Below are 25,348 nucleotides of genomic sequence, written 5' to 3'. Positions count from 1 at the left end.
AGCCCAACCTCAGGCCATGTAAACCGAACTGCATGTCTTTGGACTGTGAGGGAAACCGGAGCACCCGGAGGAAACCCACGCGGACACGGGGAGAACATGCAAACTCCACACAGAAAGGGCCTGTCAGCCACTGGGTTTGAACCCAGAACTGAGGCAACAGTGCTAACCACTACACCACCCAATAGTCTAGAATAGTCCCATAATAATAGTCAGATAGCCAAGGCTTCTTTTTTCTTACAAACAGAAGTAATCCTCTGGCATTGCTTTTTAAAAGCTTTATGAAAGGCTCATGAATGTATAATGAAGGCTCAGTGAAGGCACCCTTCATATAATCCCAAATTCCCTCACTATACAGTTCTCAATAGTCTCTTGTCTGAATAATTCATTAACATAGAAGATTATGCCACAGCGTTGTTAAATTCTTGAACGTAGTTGGCCAGAAGATGTTTATTAATTTTCGATAACAGCAGCTCAAACTGTAATAACAGCTGTGATTCAAATCGCAGGTTTATATTCATGTGTTCAATCAAATGCATTACTGTTTCTATAGTAACATCTCATTCACAGAGACTTATAGCAGACACACTAAGTTTTCTAAGCAGAATAATCCATGGATCTTGGGGGGAAAAAAGTTAATGGTGTATAATTGTTGATACGTTCTTGTTGACGCTTTCTGTGATGAGACATTTAACATTTATGGGAGGAGTCTCCGTTGTCAGCGTTTTGTAACAGGGATGGAGGAGTTTGCAGCAAGCTGGTGTGGGTTTTTTTTCTTTGTCTTATTAAATCAAGAGAGAAAATAAACAGGACTGTTTAAACAGGACTGCTATAACAAAAGTGAAGTAAGGAACTAAGTTTGACAGTCTACATCGTTAAATGTAATGATAAATGGTTAAAAATATATTGTGGTGTTGTTTTTTAACACAGTAAATGAAGAATTGTAATCATTCACAAATTGCTGTGCTATAAGAGGAGCAATACTTTATTCAGCAGGACTTTTACTTCTCTGTGGTTGGACATAAGGATTGTTTTTGCTGTACCTTACAGCCGTACCACGGACCAGTGCTACACAATGCAGCTCAGTGCCCGAGCCTCGCTTCGGCAAGCGCATTGGCAATGACTTCTCTGTGGGCTCAGCCGTGATGTTCGAATGCAACCCAGGCTACACTCTGCAAGGCTCCACGGCTATCCGCTGTGAAACAGTTCCCGATGCTCTAGCGCAGTGGAACGACACCCTGCCCACCTGTATGGGTGAGTGTCACATCATCTCTTCAATCACTATTCAGTATGGTTTAGTTAAAGCATTCATTCAAAGTTATCAGAAAGAGAGCGCTTAAAAATGGACCGTCTGCTGTCACAGTCTTATTCAGAAGGGAAGAGGGTTAATTAGCAGTTCTAGCAGCAAGATGGAAGCAGCCTCAGAGCTCACAGCAAAAAGCTGGAGAAAACATGGACACACACATCCCTTAATGCAAACCAGCACAGTGTTCCCCCTCAGCTGTGCAGTTAGTCCGTGTGAAACGGGACGTGGGTGGATGGCAAATTTTGACAGAGCACCCTCATTTTTAATTAATTATTTTGAAATGTTGTGCTTCTGTATCCTACTAGTGTCTTGACTGTATGTACTTTGCAGTTCTCACAGGATGGCGTGCCTGGCCTTTTGTTTTTTTACTCAGTTTCCTGCTGGTTTTCACATTCAGAAATTGTCGAGAGTTCTCATGATTACCTGTGCACATGCTGCATTCTGTACCGTATATCAGTACTGAAATATTAATGAGCCAGAAATTGCTGTGAACTGAATTTCTTTAATAATTTAACCACCTGGCACAGATATATTGAGCATTTCTCCATATTCTGTCTTCTAGCCATGTTTCTCTCTCTCTCTCTCTCTCTCTCTCTCTCTCTCTCTCTCTCTCTCTGCCTGTCTGTGTCTCTAACATCTACCAGTATGTCCAGTAGTTCTTTAAACAGAGTGATTGGTTCTGACCTCTGGATTTTCGTGTTGTCATTGACAGATAGCATCATACCAAGGCTGGGTTGGAAAAAAAAAAATCTATCCTGCCAAAGTAAGATAGCAGCCCACGCTTTTATTATTGACAGATCCACTAACCGGCTTCAACAGGGAAGATTGTCTAGACGAGCGTCTCCATTGGGACACAGACATGTGTCACTGTGTTAAATGCCATTTGAATTCTGAATGGTACACTTTCAGATGTGCCAAATAAATGTGCAGAAATGTGCAGCACAAATGAACAAAATGATCAGGCCAAAAAGTTTGGAACATGATATTCTTCAACCCACAAGGGCTTCTAAAAAAACGTTTTAAGTCTGTTTGAAATGTAAATGTCTATTTCAAAAATCAGTAGGGGATTCCTTGCAGAAACGAAGGCTTTATTCAAGTCAAATAAGTTACTTTACCAGTTTCTGCCTTTGAGCATTTCCCAGGCATGAGAATGTTCCTGATTCTTTATACCTACCGGTACGCTTCTAAAGTAACATCACACAGTATTGATCCTGTACTTTTTTCTCTCAAATCCTCAAGTTATATCATCAAATTGTTAATTGGCACCCCGGAGAAGACTCTCGTTTTCCATTTCACTTCGATAAGGTTCCAATTAGTCATCAAAATCTAGTCCTGCTTTAATCTAGTCCTGTGTCTATGTTGCATTCGCTTCTTAAGCGGTGTTAGTGTGTGTTCCGATCACTTCTCTCTGGGGCTTTGCCTTGACAGTGCCATGTGGAGGGGTTTTGATGGCACGTAAGGGCACCATCCTGTCCCCAGGTTACCCTGAACCTTACGACAACAATCTCAACTGTGTGTGGAAGGTGTCAGTGCCCGAGGGAGCTGGAATCCAGGTGAGAGATGATGCAGGTCCTTCAAATGAACCTTTTTTACACTGTCGGTATTGCGATCAGCGGTGAAAAAGGTGAAACTTCAATAAAGGGAATTATTAGTATTGAATTAATTATTTATTAGGCAAATGTTTAATTTGCAAATGCAGAGGACATGATGTAGTTTGATCTTTTCATTTCGTTTTAGAATTGTGTTTGTTCAGTTATGGAAAGGTCTTGCGTCGTGTGTTTGCAATTTTCAGGTCCTAATCGTGGCATTGCATTCACGAAGTATAAACAGCGTTCTTGTACTTTTGTCCTTTTTACCAGATCCAAGTGGTGAGTTTTGCCACTGAACACAATTGGGATTCTCTGGATTTCTATGATGGTGCTGACAACAACGCACCCAGACTGGGCAGTTATTCAGGTAAGAACATGCTTTTAGACAGATTAAATTTGGAACAAGCACTTTGTGAGTTTAAGTCTTCTTTCTGCTGCTGTTGCAGTTTTGTTTTGTTTTGTTTTTTCAAGCAAGACCTTGACTTACATACTCCATTTATGCTTCTTCATATTGTAGTCCCTTTAATCATTGCAGTTTGAGTAACACATAATTGCTGTAAGTGGAAGAACTGATCATGAGACTCTCATCTTTTTTTGTTCTCACAAAATCAGCTGACAAATTCAAAAGCGTTGAAGGTCTTGCCTCCAGGCCAACTTCATCTTAGTAGAGCCCAACTTTTGAGATGCTAAACTTTTTACAACAATCATGATGTGTTTGAGTGGCCAATTAATTTTCTTCGCTGCTGTGGCTATTATTGGATCCTGCTGTCTGTTGTACTGCTTGTGTTTTGTTCACAAACAAAGTGACTAGTGCAAGCATGTCGATGCCAGGGGCCTGGTAAGCTATTAATGTGTGTCAGTCAGTGGGTGCAGCAGGAGAGGATGCACTGATTAGCCAAGTCTTTTGGGATCTGCACCTTGATCTGACTGTTACCCCCTTTCCATCAACGTCAACCAGGTGCTAGTTTGGAGTTGGTTCAACTTGGGAACCTTCCAAGAACTGATTCTCTTTCCCATGGAATAGAAAGCCACCACAGAGTCACGCGATTACGTCACCACATATGTCTCCACTTACTCACCGGCTAGCCCTGTGGCTGGCAATGCTATCCTGCTGCTTTCACACCACTAATGCCCAACACAACAAAAATGGTGGACTACATCATCTCTTTTCTTATTTGGATTAGTCAGACTAGATGCTAAACTAGTTCTACTTTTGTAAAAATAGCAGTCACAGAGTTTTAGCTGGGCTTGTTTGTCATGATAATCCTACCCACAGCCCCTGATGTAAGCAGTTCTTGGTTCTAGACCAGCAAAGAGTTGGTCCCACTCTGGAACCAGTTTTTCTGGCAGAGAGCCGGTTCTTTGGCTATTCAAACAAGAAAAACTGGTTCGAGATTAGGCACTGGCTCCGAACTGGCCCTGGAATTGCCTTGGTGGAAAAGGGGTATGTGAGGAACAATACTAGCCTCCACTCTGCAGCTGCCTGTACAAGTGCTGCCCCATGATGCCTTTGAAGTTGGGTAAAGTACTAGGCAGCCATTGTGAAATGGAAAAACTAGTAATGTAGAACAGGAGACTCACTCTTAGCGAATGAGTGTTGTTTTCAGAAGGGTAAAAAATAGATGAGATAGTTTAGATAATAGTTCAGATAAAACATTTTTTTAAAATCAATATAGAGATTATATCTTGTGGTAAGACTGCAGTTAGGTCCGTGACTGCACCTGTAGGTCTTATCCACTGCATGGCAACATGCTAGCAATAAGATTGCCATGATATACGAGCAAGGGCAGGAATTATTACTTTTTTTTTTTTTTTGCTTTAAACTGAGCGATGTTTTCATAGAGCTATGTTTCACAACACTACATCTGAGATAATAAACGGTCTGCTGAAAAGACTTGCAAGCTAATCCACAGTTAATGTACAACAATGCAGCACAGTAGTGCAGTGGTTAGCACTGTTGCCTCACAGCAAGAAGGTTCTGGATTTGAACTTCATGGCCAATGTGGGCCTTTCTTTGTGGGGTTTGTTTTCTGCCCATGTCTGCGTGGGTTTCCTCTGGGTGCTCCGGTTTTGTCTCACCATCCAAAGACATGTGGTTAGGTTAACTGGCTACTCTAATGGCCCTTTTCCACTACCCTTTTTCAGCTCACTTCAGCTCGCTTCAGCTCACTTCAGCCCGACACGGCTCGCGTTTCGACTACCAAAAACCAGCACGACTCAGCTCGTTTCAGCCCTGCTTAGCCCCTAAAACTCGCACCGTTTTGGAGTGGGGCTGAAGCGAGCCAAACCGTGCCGAGTGAGGCTGGAGGCGTGAGCAGACACTCCCCTGTGCACTGATTGGTGAGGAGGCGTGTCCTCACATGCCCACACACGCCCCGCGAGCGCGCTGGGATCTGTAAACACCGCAAACCCGGAAGAAGAAGAATTACGAATTACGAGAATTTCTGAAGCCTTATGCGCCTCGCCTCATCTATACGCTCTTGCCAGTATCTGTTGGCGTTGTCGGTGACAACAAGCCACAGCACCAAGACCAGCAACACTAACGACTCCATGTCCTCCATGTTTATTGTTTACTATTCGGGTCGTGAGACTACCGCTTAAAAGCTCACTGAATCAGTGACATACAGAGCATAGTGGACGAGTTCGCGGAGCGCAAGGCTCGTCGTATGCCCTTCAAATAATGCGCGCAGTAGGCTATTGATGTTTTATTATGAGCCATGTACAGTATGTCGCCGAATGTTTTTTTGTTTCTGAGTTACATGTTCGTTTGAAGGACTTAATGTACAAAATAACATAGTTGCACCCCGTAGTGTTGAAATTGGTAAACACAGTGCATTCAGTGAGGTTTGCACCGCCCTCCTTTTATTTCTGACTCTTCCTGTCACCGTTGGAACCTCTGAGCGCTCATTCGTATGCCCTTCAAATAATGTGCGCAGTATAGGCTATTGATGTTTTATTATGAGCCATGTACAGTATCCTAATGTTTTTTGTTTCTGAGTTACATGTTCGTTTGAAGGACTTGATGTACTAAATAACATAGTTGCACCCGGTAGTGTTGAAATTGGTAAACACCGCAGTTGCGGACATTTTGTAGCCTAAAATGATGTTATGATAAGCTTTAATAAAATGCCCGGTCATTTGCCCCGCCCCCGGCCCGGCTCTGACTTGTTCCGCCACTGTCACTGATGTCACTGTTTGCGCTGCTTAACGACATCACGTAACGTCCACCCACTTTCGCTAACTCCACCCAATGTGTCCACCCACTTCCAGCCAGCACGGTTCAGCGCGGTTGTAGTCGAAATGCAACTTCAATAGCCCCGCTCAGCTCGACTCAGCTCGACTCGGCACGGCACGGCTCAGCCGCGTTTGTAGTGGAAAAGCGGCATAAGTTGCCCATACTGTAGGTGTGAACGTGTGTGAACGGTTGGGTGGGAACTGCTCTATGTCCTCGACGTCCACCCTGGGTAGCTCTCCTGAGCTAGCTAGCAAATCTGCAGTAAACAGTAAACTATGGCTGATATACAAGAAGAAGAAGAAGAAATGTACAATAATGAGTGATCACTGAGGCCATGCTTTCCCACAACCATGCTCTTGATTTCTATTACATAATCATCAAAATACACCTAAATTACTAGTTGAATGTTTAATACTATTTAAAGAATATTTAATATATTTGAAAATATGGACTTATCCTAACAGTTCTTTCCATTTCCTGGAACAGCACTAATGTTCTAGATCAGGTTAGTCCAATTCACATATAATTTCCAATTTCAGGGCTGGGAAAGGTTGTGGGTGTGGATGTGTTGAATGGGTGGATGAGTGTTTGAGTAGGTCGGGGTAGGTGGATGATGTTTTTATATCAGGGGTGGGGACTAAATATCCAATCATTTTGATCTTGTGGGGGACATTTGGCTGGTCCCAATTAGGGAAACTAATTTTTACCAAAAATAAATAAATAAATAGACAGACAGACTGATTGATTTAGGTGCAGTATAGTGTTAATTAGTAAGACAAGTGTGTGTGTGTGTGTGTGTGTGTGTGTGTGTGTGTTTATATACTACTGAGGACCAAATGTCCCCACAAGGATAGTAAAATCTGACAATTTTGACCTTGTGGGGACATTTGGATGGTCCCCACAAGGAAATTGCTGTTGTCTTTTATACAAAAATGTAAATAAATGAATAAATAAATGCATGAATGAATGAGCCAAAAAGTTTCCTTTTCATTACTGAGGTTAGGTTTAGGTGCAGGCACAGCATTAATTAACTACAATGTCAATGGAAGGTCCTCACAATGATAGTGAGGCAAACGTGTGTGTGTGTGTGTGTGTGTGTGTGTTTTCTAATATTCTAACCTTTAACACGTTGTTGCAAAATGCTTATTACCAGGAGTAAAACATATTGCTCCATTTCTTTTCAGGGACAACCATTCCTCAGCTGCTGAACAGCACGTCCAACAACCTTTACCTGAACTTTGTATCCGACATCAGTGTTTCAGCAGCAGGCTTCCATCTGGAATACACAGGTACAACCAGAGGGCAGCTTCATACCCACCACTGAGATCCGTCCACTCATCTCTTATTAAAAATCTACACTGCAGCACAGACTAGACTGCAGTTCAACACCTGTGGCATTTGGAAAGGAAATCTCACTTTCTCCTTTCACTATGTGTTAGCCATAATGCATTAATGGGAAAAGTGTTTCATACCGAAGTACTTCTGAGGGAATTAAACACGCAAACGTGATTTAACAAATTTACTTTATTTTTATTTTAAGAGTCCTTTGCAATCATCTTTCTTCTTGATTTATGTGGGATGACAGAGGCATCTGTTCTCTCAGGGATTTTTATGAGTAGAGTATTTAAAGATGCATTTATGATAAAAAATAACAGCTAGTGACGAGGCTTAGCCCCGGTAGTCGTCTTTGGCATGAAATGAAATGTACAGAAATAGGACAGTGAAAGCCAAGTCACTTACAGTTTATTCTAGAAATACCCAAATAATCTGTGTGTGTCCTGGAAAAGTAGCACCTGCTTTATACAAGAACCTGTCTACTGTTTTATCCATAAAATAAAGCAACAGCATTTATTTAATTCAGCTCAAGTGTTTTACACTAGAATTTAAAACCAAATTCCTGCACTTTATCAAACTACCAAATCATTATGTGACATTCTGGATTTGTTGCTTGCCATAACTATTTCTGCTATTCATTTGTGCATTTAATTTCAAATCCTGCGATTACATTTTGTGTCCACAGCAATTGGTCTTGATTCCTGTCCAGAGCCTCAGACTCCTACCTATGGCATCAAAGCAGGAGACCGCTACATGGTGGGAGATGTAGTTATGTTTCAGTGTGAACAGGGATATTCTTTACAGGTGAGACCACACCCTTTTCTCAGGATATTGTCATGCTATCATTTGAATATACTAAGTATAAAAATTTACACAATTGTTTTGACAGTATCTTATGTTTGTTTTATCCAGGGCAATGCTCACATCACATGTATGCCAGGACCAGTGAGGAGATGGAATTACCCTGTGCCACTCTGCCTTGGTATGATAATTCAGTGGATTGAAACTCTATAGGCTAACTGAGCATACAGTGGGGTCCTAACTTTAGTTTGTTTATTTGATTTATAATACCTGTCAAAAGTTTAGATGAACCTTCTAATTCAATAATTTTTCTTTATTTATATGAATTAAAAGTCACTTCATGTCTTAAAGTAATGATGGATGTTGTTTCACTTTACTTAGCTGAGCGGTTCTTGACATAATATGGATTACTACAGATGTGGAATAGGGCTATTTACTGTATTATTATTTATTATTTACTGTTTGATCTCAAACGCATTAAGAAGGCAAGAAATTGCACTAATTAACTTTTGACAAGGCACAGCTGTTAATTGAAAAGCATTCCAGGTGACGACCTCATGAAGCTGGTTAAGATAATGCCAATAGTGTACAAAGCGTCATCAAGGGAAACGCTGGCTACTTTGGAGAATCTAAAATATGAAACATGTTTTGCTTTGTTAACACTTTTTTTGTTCACCACATAATTCCATATATGTTCCAGATGTTATTTCATAGTTTGGATGTCTTCAGAATTTTTCTACAGTGTAGAAAATAGTCAAAATACAGAAAAACCTATGAATGAGTAGAGTAGGGGTGTCCAAACTTTTGACTGGTACTGTAAAGTTGGAAAGAAACAGAATGCTTTAGAAATCTGAAGGGAAAAAAATTAAGTTTTTTTAGGATATTAAATTTTCAGTACTCAAACTTCTGCACTCTTTCAAGGTCACTATTATAAATTTAAGCAAATTTATTAACTCATTTTTTTCATTCAGGTTAGACTTTCCTTGAGTCTTATGCTTTCTTATCCCCCGCCCAAACGAAGTTTGTCGGGGGGATACAGAAACAGGTTCCATCCATCCGTCTGGCTGTCCGTTTGTCCAGTCACGTTTTTGTTTCCTGGCCATATCTTTAACACTATTAAAGATATCTTCCTGAAACTGTGTATACATATCCAGCAACATGTGAACTGATGCCTTGTGCTATTTTGGATTTTTGAAAAAAAAAAGTATTTTTCAAATTTTTACATAAAAAAATAGATTTTGACTTAGTTTCTAAAAGCAATGTTTGTTTCTGGAGCATATATCCAAAACTATTCATGATACGGATTTGAAACTTGGTATACATGTTAACAAGGTGATGTAGATGTGCCTTTTCATACTAAGAAACTTGAGAAATTTTAATTTTTCATGTTTCCATGGAAACAATTTCAGACTTAGTCTCTCAGGTTAGTCTTAGGGGTAGGTTTTGTTTCCGGAGCAGAACTTGAAAACTATGAGTGGTACGGTCTTGAAAGTTGGTATATGTGTTGATTAAGTAATGTATATGTGCCTTTTGATACTAAGAAATGTGAGGAATTTTAATTTTTAGCTCACCTGGACCAAAGGTCCTGTGTGCTTATGCCATGGGCTGCTGAGGTCAGTGTAAAGAGGTAGGGTTGGTTTCCTGCAGCAGAACTTGAAAAATGTGACAAATAATATCTTGAAACTTGGTATATAGTCGGTATATAGGGCGGGGGATATAGGTGACTGTCTTCTTGTAGTACTTATCATGCTTGAAGCACATGTTCATATGTTACTTCGATGGCTTTAACATGAATCATCAGGTTTTACGCAAAATCAGGGAGTGAATACGAACATTAACACAAAGGTTGACATACCAGTTAACTTCTGAACTTCTTGTAAATAATTTTACGATTCTACTTTTCACTCAAGTTGTTGATGATGATATAAATTGTAATTTTTTAATATTAAATTTGAAAAGAATATGGAATAGGAACATTTTTACTAGTAGTCTCCGACCTTTGGACCCCACTGTACATGTACTTATACAGCTGGCCACATCTCTATTGAATTTTAAAGTTAAAAAAAAAATACTATAGTACAAGGTACCATATCCTATAGGAAATGTGATAATTGTGACTAAAGGAGTTTTACTGTAACCTTAGAGTTATCCTTTATTCCCCCATTTATTTCTGAAAGCTCATTTTAAAATACTTAACAAAATGCATCCCAAAGAACATTGGTTATTTCTGTACATTTCTCAAACCCGTCTAAAGGAAGCTATAACCGAAAGCTTTCCTCCTGTTTTACCCCTAGTCAAGCTGAAAATCATGAAATGAAAGGTTGAATAATTAACCGTCCAGCTGCTTACTCACATCTTGAATGAAAGCACTCCCGAAACCTACAATATGACTTTTTTTAACACTAATTTCCAAGTGCTTTCTGTTCAGCTCAGATAAGGCGCAGTACATCCCTGAGCTCGGGTGAATATGAATAAATGTAATAACACAAAATAAAACACAATTACTTCTAAATGGCTGGCTGGGTTATAGAGAATGGGTTTCGCTGATGTAAATAATGAAGTTAATATTACACTCGGATGTGTTAATTTGACCGAGCATACCATGTTTATCTGCTCATTGTCTTTTCTCAGCACAGGTATAAATTCAAGTGGAGGCAAGAAAAGCTAAATCTAAAAACACTGAATAACAAATGCTGAGGGAAAATAGGGGTGAAACCATTTTTAAGACCAGAAGCTCATAAAATGGAGATGATTTTCAGCAGACAGTCTTATCTGTTAGTGTAATGTAGTCCAATCTTCGGTTTCCAGGCAACAAAATTAGACATATCAAAATTAATTAGAACAATCAAAATGATACCTGTGGAAATGGCCATTGGATAAGCAGATGGTGAGAGAAAAGGAGTTTTTTTTGTTGGTTTTTTTTTATAGAGATTAGAGTAAACATTTATGGAGAGAGAACCAATAATGAATAAATGATTAGTGACAGCTGCAGCAGTTTGAATGTGCAGGTGAGCTGAGCTGGTGTCATGACAGCTTTACTCACCGATTCGTAATGTGATAGACCAGAGTATTAACACAAAGAGCTAAATAAAAATAATTAGATTGATCCCATTTGCTTTATTGGATTTGTGCAGTATAAGGGTCAGAACAAACACGTGAAAACAAGAGTGTGAGCATGAGCATAGGCATCTTTATGTGTTCTGTCTGCTTCTCAGCAAGACACCAAATGGAGGATGTCTTTCGTCATTAATTTGAAATACTCAAAGCAGACGAACGACTGTACACACCAGGCAGTTGTCGGTATTATTTTCCTCTGTCTCAACTTCTCAAGTTCAACCCACAGCTTGACTGGTAAAGACTACGAGTAGTTTCACCACAAGCACCAGTGAAATCAGGGGTAGCCTCATAAGCCAGACCTCTAGAATGGCATAGCTCAAGAGTCTGGTACACTGTGTACCAGCCAAGAAGCACCTAGTTTCAGAGAAAGAGGCAATTTGACTGAGAGACGGCCAGCCACAGACCTTTTCCCATAGCCCATCAGTAAACGTGCAAGCCAGTCTTGTTCATTCACCACTAACTGCTTAAAACAAAACTCTTTAATAGCTTAAAGATGAGATCTTGTAAATCGTAAAGACAGTATCAAGCTAAATCGCATACTGTTGTAGCGTCAAAAGCTCAGAAGTGCATATACACAGAACTGTGAAGAACAAGATTCTGAAGCTTGTCGCCAGAAAAGTGTACAAACGATATCAGACACTGATTGGCCTTTGGATGGACCATCTGAAGCTGAGGCTATCATCTGAAACAGTGTTTCCTCCAGAAATCCAACAAAATCTGTTGGATCAAGTCTTGCTTAGTTCCTTGGGCTTTCCACCTGGACATCAGGAGATCCCCGTGATAGCAGTTCACACTCTGCTCAGGGGCAAGTTTATGTCTTTGAAAGTTTTTTTACTGATCAAGGGAGACCTTGTTTATCTTTTCTGTTTTGCAGTAAAATGTTTCGATGCATTTTGGTTTGTTACTGATCAAGGAAAACGTTTCGATTTCTCAGTAATGTTTTACTGCACTTAGTCCTTTACCCTCTCCGATTCCCTTGCTTCTCCTCCTGTGAAGGCATGCTTTCATTACTGAGATGTGCACATACTCCCACTAACTCATGTTTTGCCACAGTTAGCCTTATTAGATGGAACTTTTAAGCTCTGATGCACTCTTTATTTCAGTCGGAAATGCCATTTAATCATTCCTTAAACATTTCACTGATTTCCTATTGAATAAATCCTTCACTGTCACAAACCAGACCATGCTGATAGTTGGTTCTCCCAGGTGCTCATTTAAAAAAAGAAAGTAAGTAATTGGAATCAGAATTCAATCAGGTTGTGCTTTTTGTTTCTTGCAGCCAATTTTACTGCTGGTTCTCTCCTGTTTAACATCAGGAATGAGAAAGGTGTGAAGAAAAGTAGGGTTATGTCAAAACAAGAGGCAACTGATACATCACTGTGATAAATGTGTTGTTCTGTTTGAGGCCAAACAGGCCTCTTTGATGTGCTCTTATCTAATGATTCAGCAGTGTTTATCCTGTGCTTTGTGAATCAGCAACAATTAGACATCAGTCTTATTATCATTTTCCACCAGTCGGTGCAGCACAGCTTTGTTTTGCAAATGATCCTGCATTTTGTTTCTATATCTCCCACTGAGTCATACTGTGCTTAAGTAGCCATGCTGAATTTTGTTACCCTTCTCGCCCAAGTACCACATGAGTTGAATAAAAGTGTCAAAGCATTCGTTTTTCTTTTTCAAGGCAATTTAAGAAGCAGCGTCACAGTTGTATAATACAGTTTAATGGTTCAGATTTGTTTTTATTCATTTATAAAGTAAGTATATAGCTTGGTTTTATATTTCTTACCTGTGATACAAGTACAATCTGCTGTCATTAAATGAGGCAGAATCTCAAATAGGTTCCTATTTACTAATACCCCTTTTCCACCAAATCAGTTCCAGGGCTGGTTCGGTGCTGGTGCTGGTTCACAACTCGTTCAACTTGCGAGCCAGCTGAGAACCAGTTTGCTTTTCCATAGCTTGCAGTGCTAAGGGAAGCCACGTCATTACGTTGCTGTATACGTCAGTTACGTCGCTGTATACGTCAGTTACGTCACTACGTTTGCATAAACCTTGGCGCGAATATCGAAGCAAAAACAACACGGAAGAAGCAGCAGCAACAACAACAACAACAACAATAATAATAATGAATGACTTCACGTTTGTACAGCTGCTGCTTCTCGTCGCTTAAAAATGGTGATCTTTCGCGGTCTTGTTATTGTTGTTGGTCTTAACAACTCCGCCCCCCCCCGCTGATGTAAGCGGTTCTTTCCTCTGGCCCAGCAGAGAGTTGGTGCTAGCCTGGAACCGGTTTTTCTGGCCCCAGAGCCAGTTCTTTGTCAGTGGAAACAGAAAACCCGGTTCCAAACTAAGCACTGGCCCCGAACCAGCCCTGGAACTGCTTTGGTGGAAAAGGGGCATAAGTGTCCTCCGTGTCATGGTAGCGTCGCTGGGCATAGAACTACATGACTCATCAGCCCATGCACATCACTCACACCTGTTCTTGTTACTCCTAATAAGCACCCCTATTTAAGATCTGGTTTCTGTTTGTATCTTTGTCAAGCTTTTGTCATTTGTAGTATTGTTCATCACCATGAGTGTTTAGTTGCTCTTGTTCTTGGTTTTAGCTTTGATGGTTTTGTTTGTACCTTACTTGATAAATAATCTGCACTTGCATCCACCTCCTCTGCAAATCCCTGACACTCCCTACATACTGTATGCTGCAGTATGCCACAGTAAATACTAAAGCCCTTTTTTTCCTTGTAGTTTAGTGTGGACTGGCAGTTTGCACACAAACATCTGTATTTTCATCTACATACTAGTGCATCTCAAACAATTAGAATATCATGAAAAAGGTCGGGGTTTTTTTCATAATTTTATTCAAAAAAGGTACATTTTCATATATTCTATATTCATTGCACATAAACTGAAATATTTCAAGTCTTTTTTTGTTTTAATTTTGATGATTATGGCTTATAGCTCATGAAAATCAGAAACCCAGTATCTCAAATTATTAGAATATTTCCTAAGATCAATCAAAAAAGGATTTACAATACAGAAATGTCCAACTTCTGAAAAGCATGTTCATTTATACACTCTGTACTTGGTTGGGGCTGCTTTGCCATGAATTACTGCATCAGTGAGGCGTGGCATGGAGGCGATCAGCCTGTGGCACTGCTGAGGTGTTTTTGAAGCCCAGGTTGCTTTGATAGCAGCCTTCAGCTCATCTGTATTTTTGAGTTGGGTGTTTCTCATCTTCCTCTTGACAATACCCTATAGATTCTCTATGGGGTTCAGGTCAGGCGACTTGGCTGGCCAATCAACCAGAGTAATATGGTCAGCAAACCATTGGTAGCAGTTCTGGCACTGTGGGCAGGTGCCAAGTCCTGCTAAAAAAGGAAATCAGCATCTCCATAAAGCTTGTCAGCAGATAGAAGCAGGAAGTGCTCTAAAATCTCCTGGTAGATGGCTGCATTGACGTTGGACTTGATAAAACACAGTGGACCAACACCAGCAGATGACATGGCACTCCAAATCATCACACACTGCAGGAAACTTCACACTGGACTTCAAACACCCTGGGTTCTTTGCCTCTCCTGTTTTCCTCTAGACTTTAGGACCTTGATTTTCAAATGAAATGCAAAATTTACTTTCACCTGAAAAGATGACTTTGAACCACTGAGCAACAGTCCAGTTCTTTCTCTCCTTATCCCAGGTAAGACGCTTCTGATGTTGTCTCTGGTTCAGGGGTGGATTGATTTTAGGAATGTGACAGTTGTAGCCCCTTTCCTGAAGACGTCTGTGCGTGGTGGCTCTTGATGCACTGACACCAGCCTCAGTCCAGTCCTTGTGAAGCTCTCCCAAGTTCTTTAATTGACTTTTCTTTACAATCCTCTCAAGGCTGCGATCATCCCTGATGCTTGTGCACCTTTTCTAGCCAGCCTTTTCAGCAACGACCTTCTGTGGCTTACCCTCCTTGTGGAGGGTGTCGATGATCGTCTTCTGGACAACTGTCAAGTCAGCAGTCTTCGCCATGATTGTGGTTGCGTGTACTGAACTAGACGAGAGATTCATCGTATTTTATACTGTTTTACTCAAACTCGAAATTAAATATTATTATATTTTGAGATTTTTTTTATTTTTGTGCTGTAGGCCATTTTCAAAAAAACCTTCCCACACCATTCATGGCGCGTTCGGCGCTGCCGATCTCTGTTTCGTAGCCCTTGGCCTCTCGCCTGTACTGCATAGCTAGGGTTACAGTGGGGAGCTAGTCCTCTGATAACCGCGAGAGTTTGACTCCCCACTCGCATCTGTATTGCAGCATGCCTTGCCAGATGGCAGTGGGCACCATTTTTATGATGGTCTTTGGTATGACCCAACCGTGAATAGAACTCGCAATCTCCTGATCGAGAGGCTGACACGCTAACCACTAGGCCATAATTGTCACAATTAAAATAGAAAAATGCTTGAAACATTTAGTTTATGTGTAATGAGTCTAGACTATATTCAATTTTCACTTTCTTAAATAACTGATGGAAAATATTGAATTTTTTCATGATATTCTAATTGTTTGAGATGCACTAGTACTGGCACACTTGACTGGTAGCTGTATGTGATAGATAAGGTTACTCCAGCTCAAGAACTGAGAAAAGCATGGTTCTAATGGTGAGAGGAGTAGAATTTATTTCCTGATCGAAATGAACAAAAACTTTTCTTTAATGAGTTTTTGTGGATATAAAACTTCTTTTACGACTAGCAAGAGTGAGACAACCATTAAACAAGACTATTCATGGACACTAGAAATTAAAAATTAAACACTACCATTATAACACAGCATGATATTAATTGGTTTTGTTGGTAAAATGAGTCTGTATCGGCTTCTCCACAGCTCAGTGTGGAGGATCCCTGACTGAAATGAGCGGTGTGATTCTGAGCCCTGGATATCCTGGAAATTACCCCAGTGGCCTTGACTGCACCTGGACTGTCACCTTGCCCATTGGCTTTGGTATGGCTAAATGACCGTTAATGTATGTTATGAGAATGTATATTTCCATCTGGATATAGCACTGGACCACAGTACAGCTCATTTTTCCTCCTAGAATTGTACATGCTTAAGAGAATTGTCTTGTCTTTATACAGCAACATTAGCTAAGCTAGTTGGCTAGCTGAGCACAGTGTGCACGAATGTTTCCGGTGAAGCAGTTAGCTAAGCTAATGTTATCTCTCCAGCAATGTTATATTGCTTAACTTGTCTGTTTTAACTTTATCTGTATCCAAGTTCAATAGCAAGTTAACGTAGAAGATGATACTGTATTTGTGACCATTTTTGATGGTTTTTTTTTTTTTTTTTTTGTCCTTCAGTGACTATTACAAAAATGTATGATTTCCTACAGAGTGAAATGACAACTGATCTACCTAGTAAACAAAATGTATTTTCATTCGTAGGATTTGGACCAATGGGGTTTTTGTTTGTTAGTTTTTTGAAGGTAAAAATGGCAAACCATAGGCTAACTATTATATCGGGTAAACCAGTAGTCGAGCTCACTAGCTAACATTAGCCAAAATATTATATTGGGTAAGCCACTAGCCAAGTTTGCTAGCAATGGTTAGCCCTTACACTAGAGGAAGTGTAAGAGGAAGGCTGAACTATCAAACAGGAATTGGTAATGTGGGCAGCATGCTGGTGCAGCTGAATACTTGTGATATCTCCAGAGTCTCCAGTTAGATGCTGAGCTGAGGTTACTTGTCTGTATGGAGTTTCAAAGGCTCTCCACATCATTCGTGTGGATTTCCTCCACAGGCTAGGCTCCGTATCCTCCACAGCCCTGACCAGGATAAGCAGTTAATGAAGATGAATAACAGACAAATTGAATAGTTGAAATGCGCATTTTATGGAACTTGAAGCATTCGTTTCAAATATCAGTTTATTACGGGGAAAAGAAATGCCATCAAATCAACTGTAAAAGTTTAATAGAATTTAGAAGAGACTTTAGTAGAGTTTTGTGCAGGATTAGCTGTGTCATTACTGAGCAGTAAGGAATTTAAAATTAATTTCTTTAGGAATCCACTTGCAGTTTCTTAACTTCTCCACCGAGGCCATCCATGACTACCTAGAGATCCGGAGCGGGTCAGCAGAGACCAGTGCTGTGATTGACAGGTTCAGTGGGCCTCAAGTGCCAGAATCTCTGTTCAGCACCACCCATGAAACGAGCTTCTTCTTCCATAGTGATTATTCACAGAACAAACCTGGATTCCACATCACATACCAAGGTGAGCACACCTTACCTTTACTCTCCAGAACATGACTTCCTGTCTTTACATGAAATGTTTACATTAGTAACTATTTAATGACAGTAATTAATCATGTGGCATTTGTCCAAACAAATTACATTAACTTAATCAAAGAGATTGAACCAACAAATGACTTTAGCTCTATGAGACAATCTCTGTTAATAAAGCTGACCTTTTCCACAGCACACACTTTGTACGTGTTGAGTTTTCTAATCATTTAGTATATTCTAAGCACGATAATCATCTGGCCATCATGCCTTGTTAATCTTAACTATATGTTTACGCCAAGTATGAATAGAAATGTATGCATTCAGAATAGGCCAAAAAGTATCTCAGTATATTTGCAAAGAAAGGTCTCTGTATTTAGACTCCGATTACTCACTTAGTTTCTTCATCTGGCTGAGGGAGTCCAAGATATTAAAATTACTTTTATGCAGGTTTTAAGGTTGCCTGGGTTTTCTTGAGTCATTTGGTGTCTTTCAGTTGTCTCAGTGCTACTCCCTTTAGTATAATAAGCAGGATACAAAAAAATCAATTTGAAGCTGATAAAAAAGTATAGAAACAGGAAGTAGAAGATTAAAAGAAGACCAAAAAAGTATCTGATAGTAGCCTTATATATGATATTACACAGTTGCGCGAAGATATGAAGTTTATCTCTGAGTGGTGAATGTCTATTTCATGAATGAGTGAAGTGAACGAGTGGTATATTTTTCAACACGAGAAGATAGAATATATATATTTGCACCAACTTGTAATGTTATTTATATTATATGGACACATCCACATAAAAAATATGCAAGTTAATCAAAAGAATTTTATTTTTCGCCATTTTGACAGCGTGCATCTAGTCAGCTGGAAAACACTGGGAGTGATGTCATCAGAGTGAAATATCGGGAATTATTATCCTTACAGGACACTTTTTCCATGGAATAAAAACGTATTCTATTCCCTTCTTGCAGGTTTCAATCATTTGGTTTGATCGCATGCAATATTGTTAGCATATTGCTTATCCTATGTGTATTATGTCACTCTAGCCAATGGAGAATGAGCGTTGAATATGGTTTACGATATTGCATGGTTGTCAAGACAACATGACGTCACACGTCGGAACTGATGCGAATATTCAATGAGAGAGTTTTCTGCTGCGCATGCACAGAAGCATTTCTTTGTTAGCCGGGAAAGAGAAAGACGCATTGAACACCCGAAAGGCTACCAAAACTTCACTAGATATTCTTCACGCATATTTAAAAGCAGTGGCGAACCGTTACTATTAGAGCTGGAACTTCAGCTCAGCCAAAACTTAGGCAAACACACAGGGCAAAGGATTTTGCAAGGGATTAGCGTCAGGCTGCCAGGTCACTCCATTGTGTGTAGTTGTTGATGTTGATTTTAAAAGTCTCATCTCATCTCATTATCTCTAGCCACTTTATCCTGTTCTACAGGGTCGCAGGCAAGCTGGAGCCTATCCCAGCTGACTACGGGCGAAAGGCGGGGTACACCCTGGACAAGTCGCCAGGTCATCACAGGGCTGACACATAGACACAGACAACCATTCACCCTCACATTCACACCTACGGTCAATTTAGAGTCACCAGTTAACCTAACCTGCATGTCTTTGGACTGTGGGGGAAACCGGAGCACCCGGAGGAAACCCACGCAGACACGGGGAGAACATGTAAACTCCGCACAGAAAGGCCCTCGCCGGCCACGGGGCTCGAACCCGGACCTTCTTGCTGTGAGGCGACAGTGCTAACCACTACACCACCATGCCGCCCGATTTTAAAAGTAACTAAGTAAATTTACATATAGTCTAGGACCTGGTTTAGACATGTATGCACATAATTTAGGAGAGGATAACTCAACTGTTACAGTATAGGCTAATTTGACCCCAAGGAATAACTTGGGATGTGTGCCAAAATCGCTATCCGGGGTGAACAGCCTGAAAATTACCAATCCAAGATGGCCGCCGGTATTACGGTATTATTATTGTGTTACTCTTCATGTTCCTGACCCTGGCTTATGTGACACAAACAGTAATAATGTGATGTTAAAAGTTGTACTGTTGGCTGTTAAATATTTAGGCTCTCAAGATATTGCTGCCTACTAGAGTAATAAGTTTTATTTTGTATTTTTCACTTTAAGTTCACATTCCATTGATCATAATAGTATGATTGAAAATACAATTTCTTTATCTTAATCAAATGCTTGCTTTCCTATACTCTCCTAAATTATGTGCGTAGGTCTCCTAATTCCATGATTTCATGTTTGAGGTAGGGTTATTCTGTTTTTCTCATGTTTTCTGTGAAACTGCAATTTTGGCCAATTTTTTTTTTTTTTTTTACCTTGCCCTTGACCATAGCTTGTTCCTTTTTCCTTCAATCATGAAAATGATGTCACTAATGGATTCCCCATACCCAAAAACCCATAAAATGAGGTATTGCACATACTTCTGTGGTGAGTGGTACCAAAATTGATATTTTCAATATGGCTACCGGCAGCCATCTTGGATTGGTAATTTTCAGCCTGTTTGCCCCGGATAGCAATTTTGGCACACATCCCAAGTTGTTTCTTGGGTTCAAATTAGCCTATAACAGTTGAGTTATCCTCTCCTAAATTATGTGCCTACATATCTAACCCACGGCGGCACAGTGGTGTAGTGGTTATCACTGTCGCCTCATGGCAAGAAGGTCCTGGGTTCGAGCCCAGCAGCCGGCGAGGGCCTTTCTGTGTGGAGTTTGCATGTTCTCCCCGTGTCTGCGTGGGTTTCTTCCAGGTGCTCTGGTTTCCCCCAAAGACATGCAGGTTAGGTTAATTATTGGCTCTAAATTGACTGTAGGTGTGAGTGTGAATGGTTGTTTGTGTGTCAGCCCTGCGATGACCTGGCGACTTGTCCAGGGTGTACCCCGCCTCTGTGGCAAGTGTGTGTGGAAGAAGAGTCTGGAAACAAAAATCTTAGTTTCTCAGTCATTAGCCTGTGCTACTTGCTCTCGATAGTATTGGCTTGACTGCTTTATTAGCATTCGCTAACACTACTTATGAACGCTACACCAGCTCATGCTAGCCGAATGGAATATATCTGATATATCACTCAATGCCAGCCAATATTATTTAAATATGTCACGGCTGTGGTTCTCCATGTCCCAGATGTAGTGCCTGTGAAAAATACAAGTGCCGTATTTCCTAGTAAAACACCTGAGCCTATATAATATACAGAAAATATCCTATATTGAGGTACTCATCAAGGTACAAATAACTAATGATTCAGACATGCAACGTATCCATAGATAAGTCTATAGGTTTGATTAGCAGTGTGTACAGTTTTGCAGATGCCTTACATGCACTCAGTGAATATAGCTCTATGTATACTAGGACACTTCTTCAGATAATAGCAAATGAAGCAAATGACTTATAAAGGAAACGTTGTACTCCAGATATTGGAAACTCACATTTAATGTTGTTTTATGCCTGCCTTATATTGGTTGTAATTAAGACATGTTCTTGGTTTGCCCAGTTTTACATGCTTTCCAATATTAAATAACTTTTTTGTTTGTTTTTCCAACTATTGTGTCTAACATGCTGTTTTCTTTTTATGGATGATTATGAAACATTTATGAAAATATTATTGTGTTTTTGTGGTTTTTTTTAAATTATATTTTTCGTACTTGTGTATATTTGCATGCCTGGTGTATGTGTTGTCAGGTATATTTTGCACCAATGTCTGTAAACAGTACCTCATAAGCTCATTATATTGTTGTTTTCTGGTCTTCAGCCTACCAGCTTCAGAGCTGTCCTGACCCGCGACCCTTCAGGAATGGCATTGTGATTGGCACTGACTTTAGCGTTGGCATGACAGTGTCATTCGAGTGCCAGCCAGGTTATTCCTTAATTGGAGAGACCTCTCTCACCTGCCTTCATGGCACAAGTCGCAACTGGAACTTCCCTGTACCACGCTGTGAAGGTGACCAGCTCACGCTGACAATTCAGATCTTCAAAGTGTGAATAAAACTCTAAAGCTGAATAGCAGGATGTGGAAGAGTGCTCGGAGTTCTGCATTGTTCATTCCTTTCAAGATTATTCACTTTACCTTATTAATTGAACTCTTTCCATTTTTAAAAAACACAATGCTCAAATGAAATAGCTTTTCACTGGAGTAGACACAGTCACTGTTCCAGTTAACATTGTCAGTCTGGAGTAGTGTTGAAGTCGAGTCACTAAGGCCCTGTCCACACGGCAACGGATTCCGGTGAATCTGATAAAATTGTTTATCGTTTCGGCCTGGCGTCCACACGGCACCGGCGTTTTGGGTGCCCCAAAACGATATTTTTTGAGAACGGGTTCCAGAGTGGAAAAATCTGGTAACGGCGCCGTTGCGAAGTCGTCTGGATAAGTAAAACGGATTTGTTTACGATGACGTCACAACCACATGACTAGAACAAGCAGCACTCTCGCTGTTTTGTATGAACCACTGCATTGCATTCACTTTTGTATACAGCTTTTCTTTTAAATAAACAAGTAACTGAACCATTTCTTGAATTTCTTTTTTTTTTTTTATTGGATAAGACTGCTTTTCAAAATGTTCACACACAATATAAAAAGTTATATAAATTATATAAAAATGCTTTTCAAAATGTTCACACACAATAAGAAAATTAAGTTATATAAAATTATGCACACTAATAAAACTAATTTGTACACACAGAAGGCACGATTTCCTCGCATAGTCGCAGCTGCCATCTTTTTGTTGTGTGCTTGTTCCTGTGAGTGCTTCACGCTGGGTAGAAGAAGGGGTTTATGCGCATGCGTCCTACTTCTTCTATTGTTCTGGTGTCTCCGATGGGACCGTCTTACAGCGTCCCTAGAGGTGTGGCATGTGTATTGCATCGTTTTCAGCAAGCATTGCGTTGCCATATGTACCTCATATTTTACTGATCCGTTGCCCATGTGGACGCGATATTTTTTTTAATAAAAACTCGTTGCCGTTGTCGTGTGGATGTAGCCTAAGTCTCGAGTCCCCAGTGGTTAAGTCTAGGTCATTAAAGAAAATTTTGAATCGAGACCGAGTCGAATCCGAGAACAAGATTCCAACTGCACCATTTGACGGTGGCTGTTGCTGCCTCGATGTGAAAGCATCTCTGCTGTGTTGGACTAACGTTACTGCTCGACTGCCCCATTTTAGTTAATAGGCTACAGATAAAAAGCTTGTTCATCACTCAGCAAGCCCCGCCCACTATGAGCAGGGCAAATAACATGAAAGAGGGTTAACACTAGTTAGTTCATTGGTCAGTAAGTAAGCCCCGCTATCAACAGGGCAATGAACATTGCATGTCACTTACTTCTCTGGGTGTAGTTTTGACAAACGACAATTGAAGTTCGAGGTTGTCCCCGTTGTCTCCTCGATAGTTCTTCTACATATGGAACACACAGCAGTGCATTTTTTCTCACTGCACGGGAAGTGTGTATAAGCAAAGTGGACAATCCTAGGGGCTTCTCTCCAGGCATTTTAGCGCCAGTAACATTAGTTTGTTCCTGAACATAATGTATGAACAGGTGAATGTGCATTCTCTTGCACAAAATTCGTATAAAATTTAATGTAGATATAAATATCTTATGCCAAATTATTATGGCATGTTACAAAAAATAAAAAAAATCTGAGTCCTCATCTCCAATTTACGAGTCCGAATGCAGTTAACGCACGAGTCCGAGTCCAAGTCATCAGTGCTCAAGTCCAAGTCAAGTCACGAGTCCTTAAAATTAGGGCACGAGTCGGACTCGAGTCCGAGTCCTGGACTTGAGTACTACAAGCCTGGTCTGGAGTTACTCTATGAGTGTGTACAGTTTGCATTTTATCTCCTCAAATGTTGCACACAAGGACCTCTTTCACTGTAAAATAAATTCCACACACACAAATTCCCTCAGTACAGATTTAATTTATGAATGGGATTCAATTATTTAAAGAGCAGGCTCATTATTTAAATTTGTACAGTAATATTCTGGCTGTTTATCAGAAACAGAGGTGTTTTTTTTTTTTTTTAATTCCAGAACATTTCCACTAACAGGATTAATTAGGTCCAAGTTAACATTATTTACAGGCTACTTGTTCTTTTAAGCTACTGAGTTTTGGTAGATGTTAGTTTTCCCTGTACAAATACAACCACTGGGAGCAGGAAAACCACGAGAGAAAACAAATTCTACATATTCTCTCTCTCTCTCTCCACCTGTTGTAGTTGCGCTAAAGTTTAGCTTGGTATTGGTAATGTTGATTAATGTTAGTACAGTGGTGCTTGAAAGTTTGTGAACCCTTTAGAATTTTCTATATTTCTGCATAAATATGACCTAAAACAACATCAGATTTTCACACAAGTCCTAAAAGTAGATAAAGAGAACCCAGTTAAACAAATGAGACAAAAATATTATACTTGCTCATTTATTTATTGAGGAAAATGATCCAATATTACATATCTGTGAGTGGCAAAAGTATGTGAACCTTTGCTTTCAGTACCTGGTGTGACCCCCTTGTACAGCAATAACTGCAACTAAACGTTTCCGGTAACTGTTGCTCAGTCCTGCACACCGGCTTGGAGGAATTTTAGCCCATTCCTCTGTACAGAACAGCTTCAACTCTGGGATGTTGGTGGGTTTCCTCACATGAACTGCTCGCTTCAGGTCCTTCCACAACATTTCAATTGGATTAAGGTCAGGACTTTGACTTGGCCATTCCAAAACATTAACTTTATTCTTCTTTAACCATTCTTTGGTAGAATGACTTGTGTGCTTAGGGTCGTTGTCTTGCTGCATGACCCACCTTCTCTTGAGATTCAGTTCATGGACAGATGTCCTGACATTTTCCTTTAGAATTCACTGGTATAATTCAGAGTTCATTGTTCCATCAATGATGGCAAGCCGTCCTGGCCCAGATGCAGCAAAACAGGCCCAAACCGTGATACTACCACCACCATGTTTCACAGATGGGATAAGGTTCTTATGCTGGAATGCAGTGTTTTCCTTTCTCCAAACATAATGCTTCTCATTTAAACCAAAAAGTTCTATTTTGGTCTCATCTATCCACAAAACATTCTTCCAATAGCCTTCTGGCTTGTCCACGTGATCTTTAGCAAACTGCAGACGAGCAGCAATGTTCTTTTTGGAGAGCAGTGGCTTTCTCTTTGCAACCCTGCCATGCACACCATTGTTGTTCAGTGTTCTCCTGATGGTGGACCCATGAACATTAACATTAGCCAATGTGAGAGAGGCCTTCAGTTGCGTAGAAGTTATCCTGGGGTCCTTTGTGACCCCGCTGACTATTGAGGTATTTCACCTGATGTCACAGGGTCACGTGATGCCCTGGTGTCCGGCATTTTGAAGGTCAAGCTAGCTAATGTCAACAACATAGTAGCTAGTATGTTACTGTAGCAATGTTTACGTTCAGTCATTTGGATGACTGTTAAAACCTTTCAGTCTCAAGTTTTTCCTTTACTGGATTTACTAGTTTACTGTAATTATGATCCGGCAGCTATTTACACCGGATCCGGAGCGCGCTGCTTAATTTGAAGGGGAGCAAGCCGGAGCACGCTCCGGAACCTCGGCCGGAGCACTCCGGGAGCAAGCCGGAGCGCGCTGCTTAATTTGAGGGGGAGCAAGCCGGAGCGCGCTCCGGCAGCTATTTACACTGGATCCGGTGTAAATAGCTGCCGGATCATA

The 25,348-nt window shown here is 40.4% G+C and overlaps 1 protein-coding gene across 1 annotated transcript in view; it reads left to right on the top strand.

Annotated features, from left to right (window-relative positions):
* csmd3b (CUB and Sushi multiple domains 3b) overlaps positions 1-25,348 on the top strand; it is an 898,971-nt gene that overhangs the window by 705,900 nt on the left and 167,723 nt on the right. The window contains 9 exon segments of the mRNA XM_060942250.1: positions 1,048-1,251; positions 2,732-2,856; positions 3,163-3,259; positions 7,312-7,416; positions 8,148-8,266; positions 8,375-8,444; positions 16,248-16,364; positions 17,420-17,629; positions 21,420-21,608. Coding sequence (XP_060798233.1) covers positions 1,048-1,251; positions 2,732-2,856; positions 3,163-3,259; positions 7,312-7,416; positions 8,148-8,266; positions 8,375-8,444; positions 16,248-16,364; positions 17,420-17,629; positions 21,420-21,608 — 1,236 coding nt within the window.

This window comes from Neoarius graeffei, chromosome 16, assembly GCF_027579695.1.
Source record: "Neoarius graeffei isolate fNeoGra1 chromosome 16, fNeoGra1.pri, whole genome shotgun sequence".
Taxonomy (NCBI): domain Eukaryota; kingdom Metazoa; phylum Chordata; class Actinopteri; order Siluriformes; family Ariidae; genus Neoarius; species Neoarius graeffei.
Note: the sequence above shows the minus strand (reverse complement) of the source record. Positions and strands in the feature narration are given on the sequence as shown.